The sequence below is a fragment of the Trichechus manatus genome, unplaced genomic scaffold (genome assembly GCF_000243295.1).
Source record: "Trichechus manatus latirostris isolate Lorelei unplaced genomic scaffold, TriManLat1.0 scaffold00111, whole genome shotgun sequence".
NCBI lineage: Eukaryota > Metazoa > Chordata > Mammalia > Sirenia > Trichechidae > Trichechus > Trichechus manatus.
The window spans coordinates 7324882-7348549 of NW_004444047.1; the positions used below are offsets into that span (position 1 = coordinate 7324882).

The window sequence follows — 23668 nt, forward strand, 5'->3', positions numbered from 1 at the left end:
ACATACCTTAACAAACTGAAAAGAATAGAAATAATAGAAAGTATAAATAATAATAATAATAAATAAAATAAAAATAAATAAAATATAATAAATAATAAATAAATAATAGAAAGTATGTCTAATTTAAGACCACAATGGACTTAAATTAGAAATCAATAACAGAAAGATAGGAGAAAATCCAATAATATTTGAAGATTAAGCAACACATTTCTAAGTAACACATGGGCCAGAAAAGAAGTTGCAACAGAAATTAAGCAATATGTTGAACTAAATGAAAATGAAAATACAATTTATCAAAATGTGTGGGATGCAGTGAAAGCAGTGCTTGGGGAAAATTTATAGCATTAAATGCCCATATTAGAAAAGAAGAAAGATCTAAAATTAATAATCTAAGCTTCTACTTTAGGAAACTAGACAAAGAAGAGCAATTTAAGCCTAAAGCAAACATAAGAGAAGAAATAATAAAAATTAGAGCAGAAATCAATGAGATAAACAGAAATTCAATAGAGAAATTCAACAAAATCAATATCCTTAAGATAAATAAAATTAACAAACCTCTAGCCAGGGTAACTAAGAAAAAAGAGAAAGGTCACAAATTGCTAATATCAGAAACAAAAGAAGAGTCATTATTACTGATCCAATGGACATTTAAAGGATAATAAATGAATATTATGAACAACTCTATGCTTACATTTTTGGTAACTTAGATAAAATGGGCCAATTCCTTGAAAGACACAGACTACCAAAACTCAAGGAAAATTAAGTCTGCTTTATCTGAAATTTCTCTGAAAGCAAGGAGAAATAGATCTTCTAAATAGATCTATAACTATTAAAGAAATTAAGTCCATAAATAATAATCTTCCAAAAAAGAAAGCAACAGGCCTTGAAGGTTTCACTGGTGAATTCTTCCAAACATTTAAGAAGAAATAATACTAATTCTTTACAATCTTTTCCATAAAATTGAAGCATACAGAACACTTTCTAAATCATTTTATGAGGGCAGTATTTTCCTAATATTTAAACCAGATAAGGACAGTACAAGAAAGGAAAACTACAGAGCAATATCTTTAATGAACATTGATGCAAAAATCTTCAACAAAGTATCAGCAAACTGAATCCAACAATGTATAAAAAGAATTATACACCATGACCAAGTAGGATTTATTTCAGATATTCAAGGCTGGTTCAACATTCAAAAATCAATTAGTTCAATCTATCACATCACCAGGGTAGAGAAGAAATAGCACATGATCTTATCAATCAATGAAGGAAAAACATGTAACAAAATCCAAGTCATGATAAAAATTCTCAACAAACTAGAAATAGAGTGGAACATCCTCAACTTGATTAAAAAACATCTATAAAAAGACTTAGAGCTAACATCTTACATAATGGTGAGGAACTGGATGCTTTCTCCCTAAGACTGGAAACAAGGTGAGGATATCCCCCCTCACCACTACTATTCAACTTTGAACTGGAAGTCCTAGCTTATGCAATTAGACAAGAAAACAAAATAAAAATTATATAGTTTGGGAAGGAAGAAATAAAACTGTCTTTGTTCACAGGTGAGATGATTGTTTATGTAGAAAATCCCAAAGAATTGACCAAAAAACTCCTGGAATTAATAAGTGATTACAGCAAGGTAACAGTACACGAGGTTCACATACAAAAGCCAATTGCTTTCCTTTAGACCAGCAATGAACAATTGGAATTTGAAATAAAAAATGTAATATCATTTAAATTAGCATCAAAAAAAGAAATTTTTAAGTATAAATCTAACAAAATATATACAAGATCTATAAGAGAAAAACTATAAAACTTTGATGAAAGAAATAAAAGAGGATCTAAATAAATGGAGAACTATTCTATGTTCATGGACGGGAAGATTCATTATCATTAAGACGTCAGTTCTTCCCAAATTGATCTATAGATTCAATGCAACTCCAACTAAAATCCCAGAATGCTAGTTTGAGGATATTGACAAACTCATTCAAAAGTTTATGTGAAAAGGCAAAAAAATCCCAGAAGCCAACACAATAGTAAAGAAGAAGAACAAAGTTGGAAGATTGACATTGCTCGACTTCAAGACATACTGTAATGCTACAGTGATCAAGACAGTGTGGTACTGGTGAAAGAATAGACACATAGATCAATGGAACAGAACAGAGAGCCCAGAAATAGACTCACACAAACAGAGTGAGCTGATCTTTGACAAAGGAACAAAGGCAATTCAATGGAGAAAGAATAGTCTTTTCAACAAATGATCCTGGAACAATTGGATGTTCATGTGCAAAAATTGAATCTAGAAACACATCTTACACCTTTAAAAAAAAAGACTCAAAATGGATCATAGATCTAAATATAAAATACAAAACTATATAACTTCTACAAGATCACATAAGACAAAATATAGGTGACGTTGAGTTTTTAAATACAACACCAACAGCATGATCCATAAAAGAAAAAATAGATAAATTGAACTTCATTAAAATAAAAAACTTCTGATCTGTGAAAAACACTCTTAAGAGAATGAAAATGTAAGCCACAGACTGGGGGTAAATAGTAGCAAAACATATCTGATAAAAGACTTGTATCCAAAATATACAAAGAACTGCTAAAACTCAATAATAAGAAAACACAATTGAAAAATGGGCAGAAGATCTGAGTGGACAATTCATTAAAGAAGGTATACAGATGGCGAACATATGAAAAGATTCTCAATATCATTTGTCATTAAGACTTATTGCTGTCCAGTTGATTCCAACTCATAGTGACCCTATAGGACAGAGTAGAACTGCCCCATAGGGTCTCCAAGGCTGTAATCTTTACAGCCACTGCCAGTAAGTGAGTTTGTTGTACTGTGGTGGCTTGCATGTTGCTGTGGTGCTGGAAGCTATGACTCTGGTATTTCAAGTATCAGCAGGGTCACCCATGGTGGACAGGTTTCGGCAAAGCTTCCAGACTACAACAGAGTAGGAAGAAGGATCCGGAGATCTACTTCTAAAAAAAAATGGCCAGCGAAAATCTTATGAATAGCAGTGGAACATTGTCTGATATTGTCTTAGTCTTCTAGTGCTGCTCTGACAGAATACCATGAGTGGATAGCTTTACAAAGAGAAGTTTATTTTCTCACAGTCCAGTAGGCTACAAGTCCAAATTTAGTGCATCAGCTCCAGGAGAAGGCTTTCTTTCTCTGTCGTGTCTGGAAGAAGGTCCTTGTGATGCATCAGTCTTCCCTTGGTCTGGGAGCATCTCAGCACAGGAACCTCAGGTCCAAAGGACGCGGTCTGCTCCCCGCACTGCTTTCTTGGTGGTATGAGGTCCCCATGTGTCTCTGCTAGCTTCTCTCTTTTATATCTCAAAAGAGACTGCATTAAGACACTATCTAATCTTGTAAACCTCATCAGTATAACCTCATGACAGTGATAGAATTTACAACACATAAGGAGATCACATATAACCTCATCATAGTGATAGAGTTTACAACACATAAGGAAATCACATCAGATTACACAATCATAAAATACTGGGAATCATGACCCAGCCAAGTTTACAGATATTTTTGGGGGACACAATTCAATCCATGACAGATATAGTGCCAGAAGATGAGCCTCTCAGATTGGAAGGCACTCAAAATACGACTAGGTAAGAGCTGCCTCATCCAAGTAGAACCAAAACCAAACCAAACTTGTTGCCGTTGAGTAGATTTTAACTCATAGCAACCCTACAGCACAGAGAAGAACTGCCTCATAGGGTTTCCAAGGAGCGACTGGTGGATTTGAACTGCCAACCTTTAGGTTAGTAGAGTTGACCTTAATGACGTGGATGTAGTCAAGCTTTCCGAACCTTCATTTGCTGATGAGGCATGACTCAAAATGAGAAGAAACAGTTGCAAACATCCATTAATAATCAGAATGTGGAATGTACAAACTATGAATCTAGGAAAACTGGAAGTTGTGAAAAATGAAATGGAATAAATAAAGATCAATATCCTAGCCATTAATCGTAAGCTAAAATGGACTGGTATTGGCCATTTTGAATCAGACAGTCATATAGTCTATTCTGCCGGGAACGACAGATTGAAGAGGAATGGTGTTGCATTCATCGTCAAAAAGAATATTTCAAGATCTATCCTGAAGTACAATGCTGTCAGTGATAGCATAATATCCATACACCTACCAGGAAGACCAGTTAATACGACTATTATTCAAAGTTACATACCAACCACTAATGCCAAAGATGAAGAAACTGAGGACTTTTACCAACTTCTGCAGTCCAAAATTGATTCAACATGCAATCAAGATGCATTGATAATTACTGGTGATTGGAATGCAAAAGTTGGAAACAAAGTAGAAAGATCAGTACTTGGAAAATACGGTCCGGGTGACAGAAACAATGCTGGAGATCACATGATAGAATTTTGCAAGACCAAGGACTTATACATTACAAATACTTTTCTCAACAACATAAATTATGACTATACACGCAGGCCTTACCAGATGGAATACACAGGAATCAAATCAACTACATCTGTAGAAAGAGGCGATGGAGAAGCTCAATATCATCAGTCAGAACAAGGCCAGGGGCCGACTGCGGAACAGACCATCAATTGCTCATATGCAAGTTCAAGTTGAAGCTGAAGAAAATTCGAACAAGTCCACAAGAGCCAAAATATGACCCTGAATATATTCCACCTGAATTTAGAGAGCATCTCAAGAATAGATTTGACTCATTGAACACTAATGACCGAAAAGACCAGATGAGTTGTGGAATGACATCAAGAACATCATACACGAAGAAAGCAAAGGGTCGTTGAAAAGATAAGAAAGAAAGAAAAGACCAAAATGGATGTCAGAAGAGACTCTGAAACTTGCTCTTGAATGTAGAGTAGCTAAAGTGAATGGAAGAAATGAGCTGAACAGAACATTTCAAAGGGTGGCTTAAGAAGACAAAGTAAAGTATCATAATGAAATGTGCAAAGACCTGGAGTTAGAAAACCAAAAGGGAGGAATATGCTTGAGATTTCTCAAGCTGAAAGAACTGAAGAAGAAAATTCAAGCTTCGAGTTGCAATACTGAAGGATTCTATGGGCAAAATGTTGAATAACACAGGAAGCATCAAAAGAAGATGGAAGGAATACACCGTCACCGCACCAACAAAGAATTTGTCGACGTTCAACCGTTTCAGAAGGTAGCATATGATGAAGAAGCGATGGTATTGAGGGAAGAATTCCAAGCTGCACTGAAGGCATTGGAGGAAAACAAGGCTCAAGGAATTGATGGCATATCAACTGAGATATTTCAACAAACGGACGCAGCGCTGGAAGTGTTCACTCATCTATGCCAAGAAATTTGGAAGATAGCTACCTGGTCAACTGATTGGAAGAGATCCATATTTGTGCCCATTCCAAAGAAAGGTGATCCAACAGAATGTGGAAGTTATCAAACGATATCATTAATATCACATGCAAGTAAAATTTTGCTGAAGATCATTCAAAAACAGTTATAGCAGCACATCAACAGGGAGATGCCAGGTTTGGTTTTTGGTCATATTGTGTCAGTCAATGAGTTGTAAAGCGAGTTTCCCTTGCGTATGTTCTGCCTCCAGATTCTAAATAGAGATTTTGGGAAAATTCACACTCTGCACTCCTCTAGTCACCTGACCTACAGAGCTTGGGATACAAGCCTGCAAGAATCTCCAGCCTGTCCCCATGCCCCCACAATTCTGCTGTCTGACCTGTGGATCTTGGGTTTGTCAGCCTCTAGAGCTATATGAGTGAGAAGCCTCCAGCCTGACGTCTGACCCATGGACTTAGGACTTGCCAGCCTCCACAACCGCGTGAGCCATTTCCTCGAGATAAATCTCTCTCTCTCTAGTGTGTATATATATATGTATATACACTTCACTGATTTTGCTTCTCTAGAGAACCCAGCCTAAGACAGATGCTTACAAAAATAATGTGATGAAGGGGAGCTTTACACAAAACCTCAAAAACCCAACATCTTCTGTACTTTCCTCGCTCTCTGAAAAGCTAGCTGCCTCGTGCTTTGATTCTTTGATGTTGTATGGCTGACGATTTCTTCTTTTGGAGTGTGGCTTAGAGCGTGGCTGACGATTTCTTCTTTTGGAGTGTGGCTTGGAGTGTGGCTAACTATTTCTTCTTTTTCAGGAATTGGTCCCTGAGTGATAGTGACAAGGGGGATTGTTTGAACTTGCATATTTCAGAGCCAATTCCAGAAGGCTTTACACAACAGTCACAAGGAAAAATGGAGACCTCTAAATGTTCAGACAACATCATACTTAAACATGTTATTTGACACAACGATATTTTCTATGAATCATCGAAGACAATTTCAAAAGAAGAAGGAGAACGTGGAATAAATTAGCACCCATGGGGAGTCCCTGGGTGGTGCAAATGGTGAACACACTTGGCTGCTAACCGAAATGTTGGAGGTTCGAGCCCACCCAGAGATGCCTTTCTCCCAAAGGCCTGGTGATCTGCTTCTGAAAAACCAGCCATGAAAAACCCTATGGAACACCGTTCTACTCTGACACCCACGGGGTCGCGCGCATTGGAGTCGATTCTACGGCAACTGGTTTTGGTTTTATGTTAGGAGGTTGTTGTTGTTGTTCGTTGCCGCTGAGTCGATTCCAACTCGTGGCGACCCCATGAGCGCAAAGTAGAACTGTCTCCAGAAGGTTTTCAAGGTTGTGACCTTCTGGAAGCAGATCACCAGGCCTGTCTTCCAAGGTGCCTCTAGGTGGGTTTGAACTGCCAATCTTTCGGTTAGCGGTCAAGCGCTTAACCATCTGAGACACCCAGGGAACTCCTAAAAGAAAGTAAAAACAATATGGAAAACACTCAAACTTATGATCTTGTGGGGAAAACCAGCACCTTTTCTTCTTCCCACCTGCTATGCCCCGGGGACTCATGGGGAACCAGGCAAGGGGGCCACCAGCACCCTCGCTTTGCCTGATTCTGCTCTCAGTAAAGGCACCCTGTCCCTGCCTCACAGTGAAGAAGCATCTAGAATACGAGGCTCTTATGAGACAGTGAGAGGCGCGTGCTGAAAAGTGCCCGAAAATCCACTGCTGTCGAGTCGATTCTGACTCAAAGCGACCCTACAGGACAGAGTAGAACTGACCCATAGGGTTTCCCAGGCTGTAATCTTTACGGGAGCAGACCGCCACATCTTTCTCCTTCAGAGAGGCTGTAGGGTTTGAGCCGCAGACCTTTCGGTTAGCAGCCACAAGGGCTGCTTGAGAAGTGCCTGAGGTATGACAAAAGTGACAGCTGGGAGGGATCCCCAGCTTCCAGACAATGATGATTCAAGTATCAGAATCAGAGTGTGATCATATGATGTCTATGAAATTCCCGATATTGCTCCAGAGGGACGAGTCACGTGAGCCACGCTGGGAAAAAACCCTGCTCTTCAATCGTCTGTGCCCAATTTCTACAGAAAAGGGAGAGCCAGTTACTTCCACAGGTAAAGAAATAGATAATGCCTGAATTTGTCTAAATGATGCCCTATCTTCCCCCGGGGAAGAATTCCAGCAGTTCTTGTAGCGGTGTTCTGTTGTGATCTATAAGGTTTTTATTGGCTAATTTTTGGAAGCAGATTGCCAGGCCTTTCTTCCTAGTGTGTCTTAGTCTGGCAGCTCATCTGTCCACCATGGATGATCCTTCTGGTATCTGAAATACTCATGGCATAGCTTCCAGCATCACAGCAACACGCAAGCCACCACAGTACAACAAACTGATAGCAATGTCAGCGAAAACGAGGGAAACCTTCAATAAGATGGATTGACGTAATAGCCACAACAATGGGCTCAAACATATCAACGATTGTGAAGATGGCGCAGGACAGGGCAGCATTTCGTTGTGTTGTACATAAGGTCTGCAAGGTGGCAAAGGCAGCGTCTCCTGCCTGGCTGACCTCACCCCACTGGTGGGGAGCTGCACCTCAACCTGGGATCCTTCCCCGTGTGGTATGCCCATCTTGGCCCAAGGGTGATGGGTCCCCCAGCTGAGCCCGAGGGGCTTTCCACCCTGGTCAGGGCCTCGAGGACTTGAGTCCTCTGTGACTGCGATTTTTACCACAGTAAATCAGCAAACAGACCTGGGTCTATATACGCAGTCTCCGTGAGGTTCACCGGCAGGAGTTAGGCCGCTGGATGCCCTGGCTCATCCCTAGAGAAGGACATCATGTTTGCTGTTATGGACGAATTGTGTCCACCAAAAATCTGTGTTGTAAATCTTAACCCTAGAGCTGTGGTTACAATCCCACTTGGGACTGGGTTTTCTTGGTTAGGTTAACGAGGCAGGATTAGTGGAGGGTGTGTCTTCCGTCAATCTCTTGAGATATAAAAGAGCAGATCAAGCAAACAGCAAGAGCAGAGATGGGGGAAGACAGATGCGACACCACATGGAGATCGCCAAGGAACCAAGGAACAAGGACCTCCTGCAGGAGCCCACAGAGACGGAGCCGTCCCCTGCAGCTGGTGTCCTGAATTCAGACGTTTAGCCTCCTAGACTGTGAGAGAATAAATTTCTGTTTGTTAAAGCCACCACGTGTGGTATTTCTGTTATAGCAGCCCTAGATGACTAAGACAGTTGGTAAAGCGAAGGGTCAGTGAAAACAAGACAATGAGATGCATTGACACAATAGCCACAATATGCTCACACATCGCAATGATTGTGAACTCGGCACAGGACTGAGCAACGTTTCCTTCTGTTATCCATAAGGTCGCCCTGAGTCGGAGGAGACTTCGTGGCTACTAACCACCACAATGCCCTCAAGTGCAAAAGCACCAGCAGATGTTTTGCTGGCAGAACTGGTTCACTGCTATCAGAGCGACCAGGCTTAAAATCCAGCCCACCGTGGACACTTGCCTTCCTTGCTCAGCACCTCTCGGGATCCCAGTTGTCCATCCCGCCTTCTCAGGGAACCATGCGCAGGTCTCACAGTTGGCCTGAAGCAAGCCATCAGCTCAAGGATTGACCAACAGGACGTGGTCTATTGCTGGGCTGAGAGGACCGTCACCCATGTAAAATCCCCGACCCAGCAACATTCCAGCGTCATCACGGAGCACCCCGACCACCCTCAACGAGCTCATTTCCTCTCTTGGATGAACAGCCATTATCTAGGAAGGGTCAGGTCACCTTCACTCTCCTCCTCCCCTGAGGTGCAGCCCAGCCCCCTGCCCAGAGTGACGACTGTGGTCTTTGTGGTCTGTCGGCTCGCCTGCCCCCTCCCTGGCCCACCCACTTTAACTCAGGACCCCCCATGGGCCGGGTGTCCAGAGGCCCCCAGACCACCTGCCCTGGAGTGTGGAAGTGGACCATAGCGGGCTTCCCTCCGTGGGCCTCAATCAGCTTCGCACCCTTTGGCCACAACAGAATGTCACTCCCTGCCCCATCAGGCCCCCATGCCTCCCTGGCCCCCAGAGAAGGCAGTCCAGCACAGGAAGCTGTTGTTTCTTGAGGGGCTTGGCCGGGGCTGGACTGGGAAGTCCACCGTCCAAGTGGCCAGACCATCTGTTCCCTTTGTCCGTTTATAATTTACACCTGCTCCTTCCAAAGAGGGTTCGAGACAGCCCTTAAGGAGGAGTGGACCTTTCTGCCTGCAGCTCCCTGCACTCAGCACCACCAACCACAACCACAAAACCCACTGGACTCCTTTCCCATCAGCAGCTGGCCCTGGGAACCTACCCCTGGGGACACAACACATCTGTCACCCCTGGCCTTTCTACAGAGAGAGGCCGAGGCTGAGGGAACCCCTCGACTTGGCTCAGGGATGGGAACCCAGGCCTGGCTCAGGTTGCCGAACACAGAGTCTGTTCTGCCCTCAGCGGCCTGAACACAGGCGCTGAGGCTGAAGGGGCTGTCTGGGCCCGCTGGGCAGCAGGGCAAGGGGCCAGAGCGGTAGAACGAGGGAGCTTGGGATAGAACGAGGGGTTGGGTCGGTCCAGGGCGATGTCTCAGCAGGTGGAGGTCAGCTGGCTACGGACGCAGGAAGGCTTGGGCAGGAGCACCAGCCCCAGGGGTCGTCTCCTGCAGGTACCTGGCCTCGGCGGGTCTCACAGTTGTGGAGGTAGCTCAGGTGGTAGATCTTCAGGTTCAAGGTGGCAAAATTCAGGTACTTCAAGAAAACCTGAAACAGGAATTGTAGCAAGACTTAAAAATCCCCGTTATCAGATATGCCCAGAGGGGGCGCTGTGTACACACAGAGCCGAGGGCTTGCCCACCCAAGAGCACACGCACAGGCCTCCAAGCCAAAGAAACACAGAGCGGCAGGGCAGAGCACACAGAGCTCAGACAAGGAGACGTGTGTTGCTATTGAGTTGGCCCCCAACGCACAGCAACCCCATGCACAAAGGAACAAATCGCTGCCTGGTCCTGTGCCACATCCCCATGATCAGTTGTGGATTGGACCTTTGTGATCCATACGGTTTTTGGAAGTAGATCGCCAGGCCTTTCTTCCTAGTCTGTCTTAGTCTGGAAGCTCCGTTAAAACTGTTCAGCATCACAGCAACACACAAGCCTTCCCTGACAGATGGGTGGTGATTATGCATGAGGTGCAATGGCCAGGAATGGAACCCGGGTCTCCCACACAGAAGGCGACAATTTTACTGCTGAACCACCACTGGTCCCATAGGAGATGTACACACAGACATACTCAGGCAGACTCATCACCTACACACACAGAGACACGCGGGAAACAGAGACATCCACAGATGCATACGAGACACGCAAAGACACAGAGACCTAGAGGCAGGCCCTCGTGCAGACGCAGACATGTGTGCATGGAGGGGGCGTGCCTGGGCCAGCACAGGGGGCCACACCCAGAGGTCCCACTGCACTCACGTCTTCATCTTCACTGGTGAAACATGGGCCATCGAGCTTGTTCACAGCCATGATGACGGCCACCACGTCCTTGCCATTCATGATGGGTGTGGCCAGGATGTTCCTCGTCACATACTCGGTGAGCTCGTCGGCGAATGGGCTGAAGTGGGGGCACTGGGGCGGTGGGGGAGACACAGGGAGGGCACTGCTCAGCGAGGGGGAGTTCCCTGCACCCCTGGTCCCTGTGGATGGGACTCAGTTTTGCAGAGGCCACTGCCCAGACTGGGGTTGAGACTCCAGGTGGCCTGGCCTTGGGTCATGAGTAGTGGGAGCTGGTCCACCCCGGGACTGAACCCAGCTGACACCCTCGTTCTCATGCACCCCTCCCCATCACCCCACCACTCTGAACCAATGCCCCCCAAACCTCTGACCCCCAACTCTCAGTCTAACAGTCTACGGAGAGGCCTCAAGGCACCACAGACCTTCCTGCCCCCCCTCCCTGTCCTATACCTGGGCTGGCGGCACAGACTTGGGTCCTTCCATACCTTCTAGCTCTTGAATCTGTCCCCTCCGACCCATACCTCAAACCCATCCTGGCCCAGGCTACCGCCTCCTCCTGCCTCCAGAGCAGCCCCCAACACGAGTTTCCATTGAGTCAATTCCGACTCACGGTGACCCCATGCGTATAAGAGTAGAACTGCACCCCATAGGGTTTTCAATGGCTGATTATTTGGAAGTAGATCACCAGGACTTTCTTCTGTGGCGTCTCTGGGCGGACTGGAACCGCCAACCTTTCGGTGAGCAGTGAGCATGTTAAACGTTTGCACCAGCCAGGGATTGCGCCCCCACATGCTCCTCCGTCAAAGGTAGCTGTTAGTTGAACGCAGGATGAGCCCAAGTCTGACTGATGGCTTGTGTACCAGCGCCCCCTGGAGGGGGTCCCTACCCACTCCCACTCCCACAGGTTCTTGGATGGCTCCTCTGGGCTCTCCCCTGGTCTGGGGATGGTTGAGCAGCACTAAGCTCTTCCTCCTCAAGGAGCAAGTCTGACGCACTGAGCGCTGGGGACAAGGCAGCCCAGATGAAGGATCCTCTCCTTCTAAGAGTTGGATGTCCCCCAACCTCGCCCCCCACCTGCTGCGTTCTGACGTTTATTTACAAGACGCCAAAGTGACCAAGGTGGACAGCTCTGGAGTCTGACCGCTGGGCTGGGTCTGTGTGACCTGCAGCAAGTGGGACCCAGCCTGCATCCCTCCCCCACCCCGGTGAGTCGGGCAACAGCGGCAGCATCTGCCTCCGCGGCTGTTATGTGGGTCAATGTGCCTTACGTTTCGTCATTATTCACTGTTAAAGGCGCTCTTTCAGGTCTGTTCATTCATTTCCAGGATGGAGGGGCCCGGATGCCACAGAGGTTAAGTGCTCGGCTGCTCACTGAAAGGTCGGTGGTTCAAACCCACCAGCCACTGAGGGAGAAAGATGTGACGTTCTGCTTCTGCAAGGATTTACAGCCTTGGAAACCCTAATGGGGCAGTTCTACTCTGTCCTACAGGGTTGCTGTGAGTCAGAATCAACTCAGTGACAATGGGTCTGGTTTCGTTTGGTTTACAGTCCTGTAAGGTTGCTATGAGTTGGAACCGACTTGTCGGCAACGGGTTTTTTTTTTTTTTTTTTTTTTGAAGGTCCCTGGGTGGTGCAAATGGTTGCAGTCAACTGCTAGCCTACAGGTTGGCAGTTCAAACCCACCTAGCAGCTCTGCAGAGGAAAAGGCCTGTCGATCTGCTTCCATAAAGATTAGAGCTAAGAAAACTCTATGGGGCAGTTCTACTCCGCACACATGGGGTTGCCATGAGTTGGAATCAACTCCGTGGCAGCTAACAACAGCACCAACATTGGTCCTTAGTAGGCATGGATGTTGACCGACGCCACTTGATTTCCAATGCCTTCTCTACCACGCAGCCCCTAGGTTTCCTCTCCACCAGGGGGCTGGAAGAGCAGCAGACTCCCTTCCCAGCCTGCCTGGCAATGCAGTGTGGCCACACCTGTTTTGCCCAACAGGATGTAAGAGGACGTCCACTGGGGAATTCTAGGAGTTTTTGATGACCCTGTAAAGTGGCACAGGCTGGTGCGAGCCCTCCTGCCCCATTCCTGATTCGTTGAGGTGCATCAGCCATTGCAGCCACATGGTGCCCAGCACTCGGATGAGAGCTGATGATGGTAACACGGAGCAGAAGGGCCAGGCCAGCTTGGGAAGTGAGGGCCCTATGGAGCAGGGGCACCGACATGCTCTGACTCGAGGACACTGAGACTCTAGCTGGCTAAGCTGCTGCCAGTAGCAGCTGAATATCAATGGAGGCTCCCCATGGGGGGTTTTGTCCCACTCCTGTGGGCCCCAGGACCTCGAACAGGTGTCCTCTCACTGCCTGTCACGTGGCCACCTCCTGTTCTTCAGTGGCTCTTTGGACAATGTCTTCCTCCCCACTCAGCTGTCAGCACACGAGGGCCCGGGCTGTTCCTGGTCCTGTTGTGGTCCAGATTCTGCCCTGTTGCTTCCTGTTCACCCAGAGCCAGCATGCCACCCACCCCTTCCCTTGCCAAGGTCCCTCATGCTCCCTTCCCGGGCCCTTCCGTGGTGGACGTCAAGCATTCCTGGGAACAGTGACTTCGTCTGCTGGGCAGCCCTGTGGCTCCCTCCCTGGCGGCAACTATTACTCTCTGTTACGGCTTGAATTTTGTTTCCCAAAAAGACACGTAGGAGTGCCAAGCTTGTACCTGTGAATATGACCTTGTTTGGGGAAATAGATCCATTGCTGGTGGACCTGTCTCCTCCCTGATCTCAAACCTGGCCGCCCCATCACCTCACCCCACCCCACCCCACACACCTGCATGGTTCACAAGGACAACAGTAGAACTGCTGGGGGTCTCCCCACCTGCCTTCTGGGCAGCAGCCCCGACCCTTCACCCAGGAGCCCCCGCCATGTGTCACCCCTTCTCTTAGCCACGGTCCCCCCACTCCTGGCCTTTGCATATGCTTGAGACTCTTTGTTTTAAAAACACCCTCACGTCCGCCTCTGTCTGCCATCCCGTCTCCCTCGTCACCTTCGTGGCCGAACCTCTTTGAAGAACTGTCCATACTTGCTGATTCTTCGTTTTCCCTCCTGATCACATCCGGAGCCGCCCCCTCCAGCTTCCACCCATCTTGCACTGTAACTGCCCTTGTGAAGTCCCAAAGACACGGGGCCACTACCTGTGGTGGCCCTTTCTGCCACCTTGCTCTCTTGCGGGGCATCCTCCCTTTGCTCTGTGTAGCTGTCACCTCTCCCGGGTTCCCCCGCCTCCCGCCTTCCCGGCCGTTCCACTTCACCTCCTGGCAGGCCTGGTGGCGCCTTTCCCGGAGGCTGCTATCACCCTCTGTTAAGGACTGAACTGTGTCCCCTAAAAAGATGTGTGGCAGTCCTAGCCCCTATATACGTATGTGTTTGGGAAAATAGGGCTTTTCTATGAAGATACTATCAGTGAAAGGTCATTCCGGAGCAGGATGAGTCCTCAACCCTTCTGATTAGAAAATTCATCTTGTAGAGAAGAGAAGAGGCATGGGAACAGAGTCACACAAGATGAAGACGCTATGCGATTAGTCATCTACAAGCCAAGGAATGTGGAGAAATGCCAGGGGCTACAGAAGCAGAAGAGACAAGGAAGGACCTTCTCCTTGAGCCGACTGAGAGAGAAAGCCTAGCCCTGCCAATGCCCTGAGTTTGGACTTCCAGCCTCCCTTCTGCTCTTCACAGCCATTCACTTTATGGTGTTTTGTTACGGCAGGCCCAGGACACACACTCCCGGCTCCTGTCGGCCTCTCACCTCCCCGTGGAGGCCACACTGGCCTTTGTGACGTGGCCAGGCCCTGCCCTGCCCATGCCGGAGACCCCTCTCTGGCGCCCACAGCACCAGGGCCTCCACCCTGTGGTCTCTTGACAGCAGCAGCTCCACGGCCCCACCACCTCCTCGGGGGAGGTCACGGGCCTTAGGAAGCTCTAGGGCGGCTGCGCGGGGCATGGGATGGCCACCCTCCAGGCTCTGGCTGGGTCACCTGTGGGCTTTGCTCCCCCCTCGTTCCCTCTCCCAGTCCCCTATCCAACACCTCCCACAGAATGTCTTCCCAAATCCGGGTTCTGAGGGCACAGTCGGGGCCACAGTGGCTAAGCCGCATCTTTGTAAATCTTTGCAAATCTGACATCGAGCTGGGGAGGGTCCTACGTGAAAAGTCCTGCTAACCGTAAGCAAGGTCTCCAGCCTCATGTTCTTCCTTCATTGACAAGTTCTCGTCTTCCTTGGCTCCCGTCACTCTGCTGCCCTGACCCCCCAACTCCATGGAGGGACGGCCCACAGAGGGAGCACCTGACCCCGTCCCAGCTCCACAGGGCACCCTTCCCAGCCTCCAGCTCCCTCTCCCGCTGTCCTCAGCAGCCCTTCCCTTCCCCAAGCACGGGGGAAACTGAGGCCAGAGTGCTGAACTACCACACCTGTAGGCCCACTTGGAAACATACTGTGGGGTTCCCCGTGTGAGTTCCCTGGCTGCCCCGTCCCCATCCCGGGCACACGGCCCTCTGGACCCTCAGTCCAGGATGAGGCCTCGCTAGAGCCCTGCCCAGAGAGCCTCTTCCCCAGCCCCTCGGGGAGTGGGGACCCTGCCGGCTCCCTCACCTGCTCTCCTGTAAGACCCTGGGAACTGATATGAGGAAGGCTGGGACCGCCCACTGCCACAAGGAAGGGCCTCCCCCAGGCTTCTTTCTGCCTGACCTCCAGCTGCCCCAACTCCCCCTGGAGTGCCAAGGTACAGAACATGCAGCGAACACACGGCTTCCTGGTGGTCTGCCGGCCTCCCAGGCTCTCCCTGCCTCTCCTCCTCGACCCTCTTCCTCTGTCCCTCCATAGTGATACTTGAGGGCTTCCTCTGCCCCCCAATAGTGATGCTCTCGGGCCCCCTCCATCTGCCCCCAATAGTGATGCTCCCGGGCCCCTCCCTCTGCCCCCAGTAGTTATGCTCCCAGGCCCCCTGGTCTGTCCCCCAATAGTGATGCTCCCGGCCCCCTCCCTCTGCCCCCCAATAGTGATGCTCCCGGCCCCCTCCCTCTGCCCCCCGACAGTGATACTCCCGGCCCCTCCCTCTGCCCCCTGATAGTGATGCTCCCAGACCCTCCCTCTGTCCCCCGATAGTGATGCTCCTGGCCCCCTCCCTCTGCCCCCCGATAGTGATGCTCCCAGGCCCCTTCCTCTGCCCCCCAATAGTGATGCTCCTGGCCCCCTCCCTCTGCCCCCCAATACTGATGCTCCTGGGCCCCTCCCTTTGCCCCCCAACAGTGATGCTCCCAGGCCCCCCGTCTGTCCCCCGACAGTGATGGCTGGGCTCCCTCCCTGTCTTCCCTCTCACTCACTGCCTTCCCCAAAGGCGTCCCCCACCCACTGTGGTCTGTGGCCGGCATCACCCAGGAATGCATTAGAACAGCGCCTGGAGTCAGACTCTGTGCCCGTGTATTCAATGTGAGCAGCCTGGTCCACACTCCACCCGCTCACTGTGCCCTGAACCGCATCCCCAGCCACCCCTGCCCTTCCTGTCCCCGCCCCCAGCGATGAGTACCCACCAATCCCCCATAAAGGAGCCGCAGTGCCACCCCAGCTCCCTGTCCTTAGGTCTAGCGGGTTTCCACCAGGACGTCGCAGCCCTGCGGGATCCAGCTGGGGGCAGGGAAGGCCTGCTGCTGGCTTTGGCATTCCAGGCCGGCTGCTTCCATTCATTCATTTATTCATTCACCCGTTCAGCCCTCCTAGGAGGATTCCCACAGCCTCTGCTGAGAGGCTGCCCCGGGGGCCTTGGACGCTGGATAGCCGGGGTGGAACCACTGACCAGGCTGGCGGGCTGTGAGCCCAGCCCCCACCCTTCCTGGGGTCTGCAGATCCTTGGGTCCTTGGTTCTGAGGCACACAGCAGAGGGACCTCCCCGACACACCCAGGCCACACTTCGGGGGGCCTCGACCTGTCAGGCACCGATAGTGTAGGCTGTGACGTCTGTCTGTCTGTCCAGCGCATGGTCACGACACCCAACACATCCCAGGGTTCCCAGAGCCAGTGGTCCTCAGAGGCTCAGTGTCTCCCTCACCCAGAGAGGCCAGTCTCAGCCCCTCCTGATAGGCTGCTGGGGAAGGGGGGGCTCACAGGCCATGCCACCCTCAGCCCAGGAAGACAGGTCCCACAGCTCAGGGAGGGCCTGTGGCCAGCCCTGTGCTCAGGGTCCCCCAGCACCATGGCTCAGCCATAGAAGCAGCCAGTAGAGGTGGGAGTCACTTCCTCAGTTAGCAGCAGAGGAGACAGAGGCCTCAGCAGATTCTCCCCTGCCCTGTCCCGGTGTGGCCTGGCGTCCTCCCCCCCGTCACCCACACTCCTGTCTCGTCTACTGTGGGCAAGGGTTCCCTGTACCCTCCTCTCCAAGACTGCTGCAGGCTGACCCCCAGCTGCTCATGACTTGGAGGGACAACTGGGGGCCAATGCCTGAGTCTCCCCCTCTGTAGAATGGGAGATGAACATGGCCCACTTCCTGTGTTCACGTCAGTTTTGTCCTGCACACACCAAGCAAGTGCTAACAGAGCCCGCCACTGGGCAGCGCTTAAACCAGTTGCCATGGAGGGGACCCCAACTCACAGCGCTCCCATGTGTGTCAGAGCAGAACTGTGCTCCACAGGGTTTTCAAAGGCTAATTTTTCAGAAGTAGATCACCAGGCCTTTCTTCCGAGGCACCTCTGGGTGGACTTGAACCTGTAATGTTTGGGTGAGCAGCCCACCCCTTAACCGTTTGCACTGCCCATTAGGGCATCGTTATGCACTTATGGAAAGATGGCCCCTCTGTGGATTTGAAGCCTGGGCTCTGTCCCACCATGCCTGGTGCTGCGGACTCTGAGGTCAACAAGGCTGAGCCTGGCCCTTAGGATTTTCAGAGTGGAAGGGGGGCAGGTGTTGTGTCTACGTCCCAAAGGGGAGGCAGCACCCGCTTTGCCAGGCAGTGGGGTGCGTCCCAAGGTGATGGTCCCCAGCCCAGTGCTGGTGGGGGTCAGGAAGAGAAGGCCAAGCCAGACAGGCAGGTGTGAGCTGAGGTGCAGGGGCGGGGCAGCAGGCGGGGGCAGCCCTGCAGGGAGGGCAAGGAGGGGCGAAGCCCGGCTGAGGAGGGCATAGCAGGCCGAGCAGTTTGAGCAGGAGCCTCAGAGGCCTGGACTGGCCCCTGGACATGCTCCTGAAGTGTCTCCCTGCCCTGCTCGAGGACCCCCAAACTCATCTCCACTGTGACCAGCTTCACTCAAGAGCTTTGGGGGCTCCATGGTGCCCTGCAGGGGGAGGCTTGGGGGAGCCCTGGCTGGGAATACTTAGTCAGGGCTGAGGTGCACAGAGAGGCCCTGGGGGTGGGCAGGCTGGGGAGGGTGTGCGAGGGGACCCATTGGTGCCCTCAGGCCCAGGTCCTCCACCTCGGCTGAATTTCTGTTCTTGGTAACTCATGCTCCTGGTGTTCCGTTTGATTCATGGGTGACCCATTTCTTAAAAAGGAAGTGAAGACGGAGCTAATCCCAGGGAGATTATTCTATTCCAGTCACTACTTGTTCACAGCAGATAACCGTAAGAGGATCGAGTCCTGCTGCACTTGTCCATGTGTGTCCAGGGGTGAGGGGGCCATGGGGCCACTCAGAGGGCCTGGGGCTGGGGCGCGGTCACCAGAAATGGAGAAGGCTGGCCAGGCACGTGATTCCTGCTTCCTGTGGCCAAGCCCAGGGGTCTCAGCAGAAGCCAGCTCCTGTGTCCCTCAGCCTCCTTGTCCACGGGGAAGGCTCAGGGAGGGGAAAGGCGGGAAGGGGCAGCCTCCTCCTCTTCCTTGAAGCCCTGCCCACTCTGCGATCCCACTTCCTGGCTCCCTTTCTCTCCCTGTGTCTCTGCCCCCACATCGATGTCCAGCACGTCCCAAACCAACATCACCTTTTTCTGCAATCCCAGGCCACCCCCAGTACATCTGCCCACCTGGTTAAACAAAACCAAAAACACAGACGCCATTGACTCGACCCCCCGTGTGTGTCAGAGAAGAACTTTGCTCCACGGGGTTTTCAACGGCTGAGACTATTTTTCAGAAGTAGATTGCCAGGCCTTTCTTCTGAGGTACCTCTGGGTGGACTCGAACCTCCAACCTTTCAGTTAGCAGCCGAGTATTTAATGTTTTCCTATCTGGTTACAGAAGCCCAAACCCAGCTGTCCCCACTGCCCCCTTCCTCTTCCCGCCCATTAAGAACCCACCGGCAGGGCTGTTTTGATTCTAACTCCTCAATCTCCCCTAACCCCGGTGCTGCTCTCCACCCCTCCTGCCTGCCGTGAACTGGCCCCTGGTCCTGCTTCTCACGTGGTCTCCCCGCCCCTCCTCGGGAACAGCATCACTACAGAGCTTTAGGGGCTCCACAGAGCCCTGAGGACCAAATGCAAACTCGTCCCCATTGTCTCACAGTCCAGCGACACAGGCCCTGCTGGCCTGTCCACTCTCGTCTGTCGCCTGCCTGCCCTCCCCCAACCCCGGCTGCTCCCCCTTCCTCTGGGCCTGCCCCACCCCTGCTCTGACCCTCATCCTCACCCTCAGGAGTCCTGGGCCGAGGAGTTGACTAGGGGCTGCTGCAGGCCACCTCAGACAAGGCTCCTTTCCCTGCAAGCTCTGGATGGGCCCCTTTTGTCCCTAGATGGCCCCGAAGCACCCCCCTGGGCTGAGGGACTTCCCATGGCACCTTTGGCCCCCAGCCCTGGGCCCAGCCACAGGACCCAGACTCAGACATGAGGGCACGGAGCTTGCATCTGAATCTATCTCACCTGAGACTCTCAGCCACACACTCAGGTCTGATCACACTGGTCAAACAGACATGTCTGTGTGACCATTAGGGTCAGCATTGGGGGAGGCACAGTGGCACCATCTGTCCCCTGCAGAGCTCAGCGGGAGCCCGATTCTACTGAAAGAGACAGTGGTCCTAGGGCAGGGACCTTCCGCTCCCAGGGTGGACGGGAAGGTGGCTGCACAGGTGTGTATGTGCCTCCTCAGGGTGGGGACCCAGGAAGCTGGAGTGGCTCCGAGGCCAGGGTGACGGGAAGACAGCAGATGCCTCCTGGAAGAGGGGCAGCTTTGGGCTGACTGAGCCCACGGGTGCTCATCAAAAAAAACCAAAACACTTTCAATTCTCCTCCAACCAACCAAACCGAAAGCCAAGCCAGTTGCCATTGCGTCGACGCTGACCCATGGTGACCCCACGTGTGCAGGGCAGCACTGTGCTCCACAGGGTTTTCAAAGCTGTAACCTTGCACAAAGCATTGAGCCCTCCGCTACTAACTGAAAGGCTGGTGGTTTGAATCCATCCAGAGGCACCTCGGAAGAGAGGCCTGGTGATTTACTTCCGAAAGGTCACAGCCATTGAAATCCTTATGGAGCACAGTTCTACTCTGACACACGGGGTCACTGTGAGTTGGGGTCTACACAACTGCAAGTGGTTAATCTTTTGGAAGCAGATCGACCGGCCTTTCTTTTGAGCCACCTCTGGGGGGGTTTGAACCACCAACCTTTTGGTTAGTAGCTGAGAGCTTAACTGTTTGCACCACCCAGGGACTCCATAAGAACTTATTCCTTGGAGCAAGAATAAACCCTTGGCTGCGCCTGGAGGAGGCCCTCTTGGGGGCCTAGGTATCAGACTGAGTGGATGCTAGGCCACCACCAAGACCGTGTCCAGGACATGCCTGTGGGACCAGCCGCCCGCAACGAGGTCCAGCCCAGACCCACCTCGTTCACGTCCTTGACATTCACCATCTTCTTGGTCTGCGCCACGTGCCCGACCACCCCGATGTCCAGCGGAAAGACGATCTCGGAGTCGGGGGGCACGAGGCACTCCTCCAGGGTGCTGTCGGGCTGCACGCTGAAGAGGCGCGTGGCGAGCTCGGCCACGCCGTTGCGCTGGCGGTACATGAAGAGGCTGCAGCGGTCGGCGCGCAGGATGCCGCAGAGGCGCCGCAGGATCTTGAAAACCACCTGCTCCATGTTCACGCTCTCCTGCATGTCCTGCACCACCTCGAACAGCGTCGCGCTCTCCTCCACCTGGCACAGCTCCCTGAAGCTGGCGCAGTCCGCCAGGCTCCCGGCCTCGCCAGCCTCGGCCGCATGCTCGGGGCACAGCTGCTTCCCGAAGTACCGCTCTGCGAAGCTGGGGTTCTCGTCCAAAAACTTCTGCACGTGTTCCTCACTGAGGCTCATGGCGTCTTTGTTCCAGACCCCCAAGAAGCCACTAGCTCCCCCAGAAGTGCATGGGTGCCGAGCAGGACCAGGCTCCCAGCAAACACTGTCATCAGCAAAGTCTTTCTTAGGGACGATTACGGGATGAGTCAGCTGACTCCCAGGAGCTGAGGGAAAACCCCCCCTTACCTCTCCCTTAGACCCTGAGACTTCCCACCTCCACAGGAAAATCAGACTCCCCTGGCACGGGGTCTGTGGGGTCGCTGAGCCCGGGGCTCCTGCCTGGCGCAGGTGTCGTGGGCGACTGGAGGCAGGTAGTGAAAGCAGCCCCGCACACCTAATTCCCAGGAGGGGAGGTAATCCCACGGACAAGATGACCCTGTCCACTTGGGGGAGCTGCCCAGGGTTGGTCCAACAGGCAGCCTGGGTCTCTCCTCAGTGCGCAGACCTGTGCTCAGGTGTGCCTGGGAGAGCAGGGACACTGCCTCTGCCTCTGGGGGTGGCAGCCCACCCCCAGGCAGGGTGAGGGAGGCCAGGCCAGCTGTGCTCTGCATCCCAGATGCCAAGCCTAGTGAGAGGGACCATGGACACAGCCGGGAGCCTGCAGGCAGAGGGGTGTGGGCCAAGCTCCATGGAGGTTGCACGTGGGGATTCTGCACAGACATTCTCTTCTTCCCTGGTGTAGAGGGGCCTGTGGCTTCATCTCCCAAGGGGCTGGCACGTGAGAGCTGGTCTCGTGAGCACACAGCAGTGCTTCTCTGCTAAGAGCTACACAGTGATGACGTGGCACCCTTAGCTGGAGTCTCCGGGTGGTGCAAACAGTGAACTGCTAACCGAAGGGCTGGAGGTTCGAGTCCACCCAGAGGTGCCTCGGAAGAAAGATGTGGCAATCTGCTTCCAAAAGTTCACAGCATTGAAAACCCGATGGCGTGCATTTCTACTCTGACACACATGGGGTCACCATGAGTTGGGGTTGACTCGATGGCAATTAGTTAACTGCCCTTAGTTACAAGGCATCTAGATTAGCCCCAAAGAGCCCTCGGCTGCTGACTGAAAGGTTGGTGGTTTGAACTCACCTTGCAGCTCCACAGGAGAAAGTCCTGGTGATCTGCTCCTGTAACGATTGTTGTTGTTCTTGTTCTTATGAGTTGGTTCTGACCCATAGCAACCCCACGTACAACAGAACGAAACACTGCCCAGTCCTCGCCATTCTCACAACTGTGGCTATCTTTGAGCCAACTGTATCCACTGTATCAATCCATCACATTGAGGGTCTTCCTCTTTTTCATTGACCTCTACAGTACCAAGCATGATGTCCTTCTCCAGGCCTGGCCCCTCCTGGTACATGTCCAAAGTGTGTGAGATGAAGTCGTGCCATCCTTGCTTCTAAGGAGCATTCTGGCGGTACTTTTCAAGACAGATTTATTCGTTCTTCTGGCAGTCCATGGCATCTTAAATATTCTTCACCAACACCATAATTTAAATGCATCAATTCTTCTTCAGTCTTCTTTGTTCACTATCCAGCTTTTGCAGGCATATGAGCTGACTGAAAACACCATGGTTTGGGTCAGGTATACCTTACTTGGCAAGGTGACATCTTTGTTTTTTTTAACACTATAAAGAGATCCTTTGCAGCAGATTTGCCCAGTGTAATATGTCACTTGGATTTTTTGACTGCTGCTTCCATGGGTGTTGATTGTGGATCCAAGTAAAATGAAATCCTTGACAACTTCAATATTTTCTCCATTTATCGTGATATTGCTTATTAGTCCAGTTGTGAGGATTTTTGTTTTCTTTTAGGCAGGAAAAGGCATCATCTTTATTCATGAAAGAGTCAGGGTTATGAAGATTAGGTGTGCGCGCAAGAGGTAATTCAAGATGCAATCCATAACAAAGGCTCCTGGGACTGGATGGCAGGAATTATTTTGGGGTGCTGTGCCTGCGCAGTTCCCCCGTGGTGCCGGCTCAATTCCTGTCACGGGTCTGTTGGTCACCTTGCGTACGTCTGCGCACACTCCAGGGACAAGATTGGGCCAGTTCTTCTGAAAAGCATCTTATCAAGGAAGTACACTGAGAGCTGAGTGGGTTGTTCTTTCATTATTGCATGTTCCAAGGTACGGGTTTTGTGTCATTAGTTAAGCACATGTTTTTAGTTCAGGGTCCTTTGCCTAGGGCATCGGTCCCTTTTTCCCTTCCCTATCTCATTCGCCCCTGGGATTTTTGTTTTCTTTATGTTGAGGTAATCTATACTGAAGGCTGTGGTCTTTGCTCTTCATCAGTAAGTGCTTCAAGTCCTCTTCACTTTCAGCAAGCAAGGTTGTGTCATCTGCATATTGCCGGTTGTTAATGAGTTTTCCTCCAATCCTGATGCCCCGTTCCTCTTCATGTAGTCCGGCTTCTCAGATCATTTGCTCAACATATAGACTGAATAAGTATGGTGAAAGCATACAACCTTGACACACCTTTCTTGATTTTAAATCACACAGTATTCCATTGCTCTGTTTGAATGACTGCTTCTTGGTCTACAAACAGGTTCTGTGTGA

At 51.0% G+C, this 23668-nt stretch overlaps 1 protein-coding gene across 1 annotated transcript in view; it reads right to left on the minus strand.

Annotated features, from left to right (window-relative positions):
- The window catches only part of PDE6B (phosphodiesterase 6B), a 53191-nt gene extending 32044 nt beyond the window's left edge, over positions 1-21147 (minus strand). Inside the window, exons 1-3 of the mRNA XM_004383537.1 lie at positions 20679-21147; positions 10868-11020; positions 10065-10154 (exon numbers count right to left, since the gene is read on the minus strand). Coding sequence (XP_004383594.1) covers positions 10065-10154; positions 10868-11020; positions 20679-21146 — 711 coding nt within the window. The 5' untranslated portion in view covers position 21147. The remainder of the gene's footprint in view (positions 1-10064; positions 10155-10867; positions 11021-20678) is intronic.
- Between the last annotated feature and the right edge of the window lie 2521 nt (positions 21148-23668).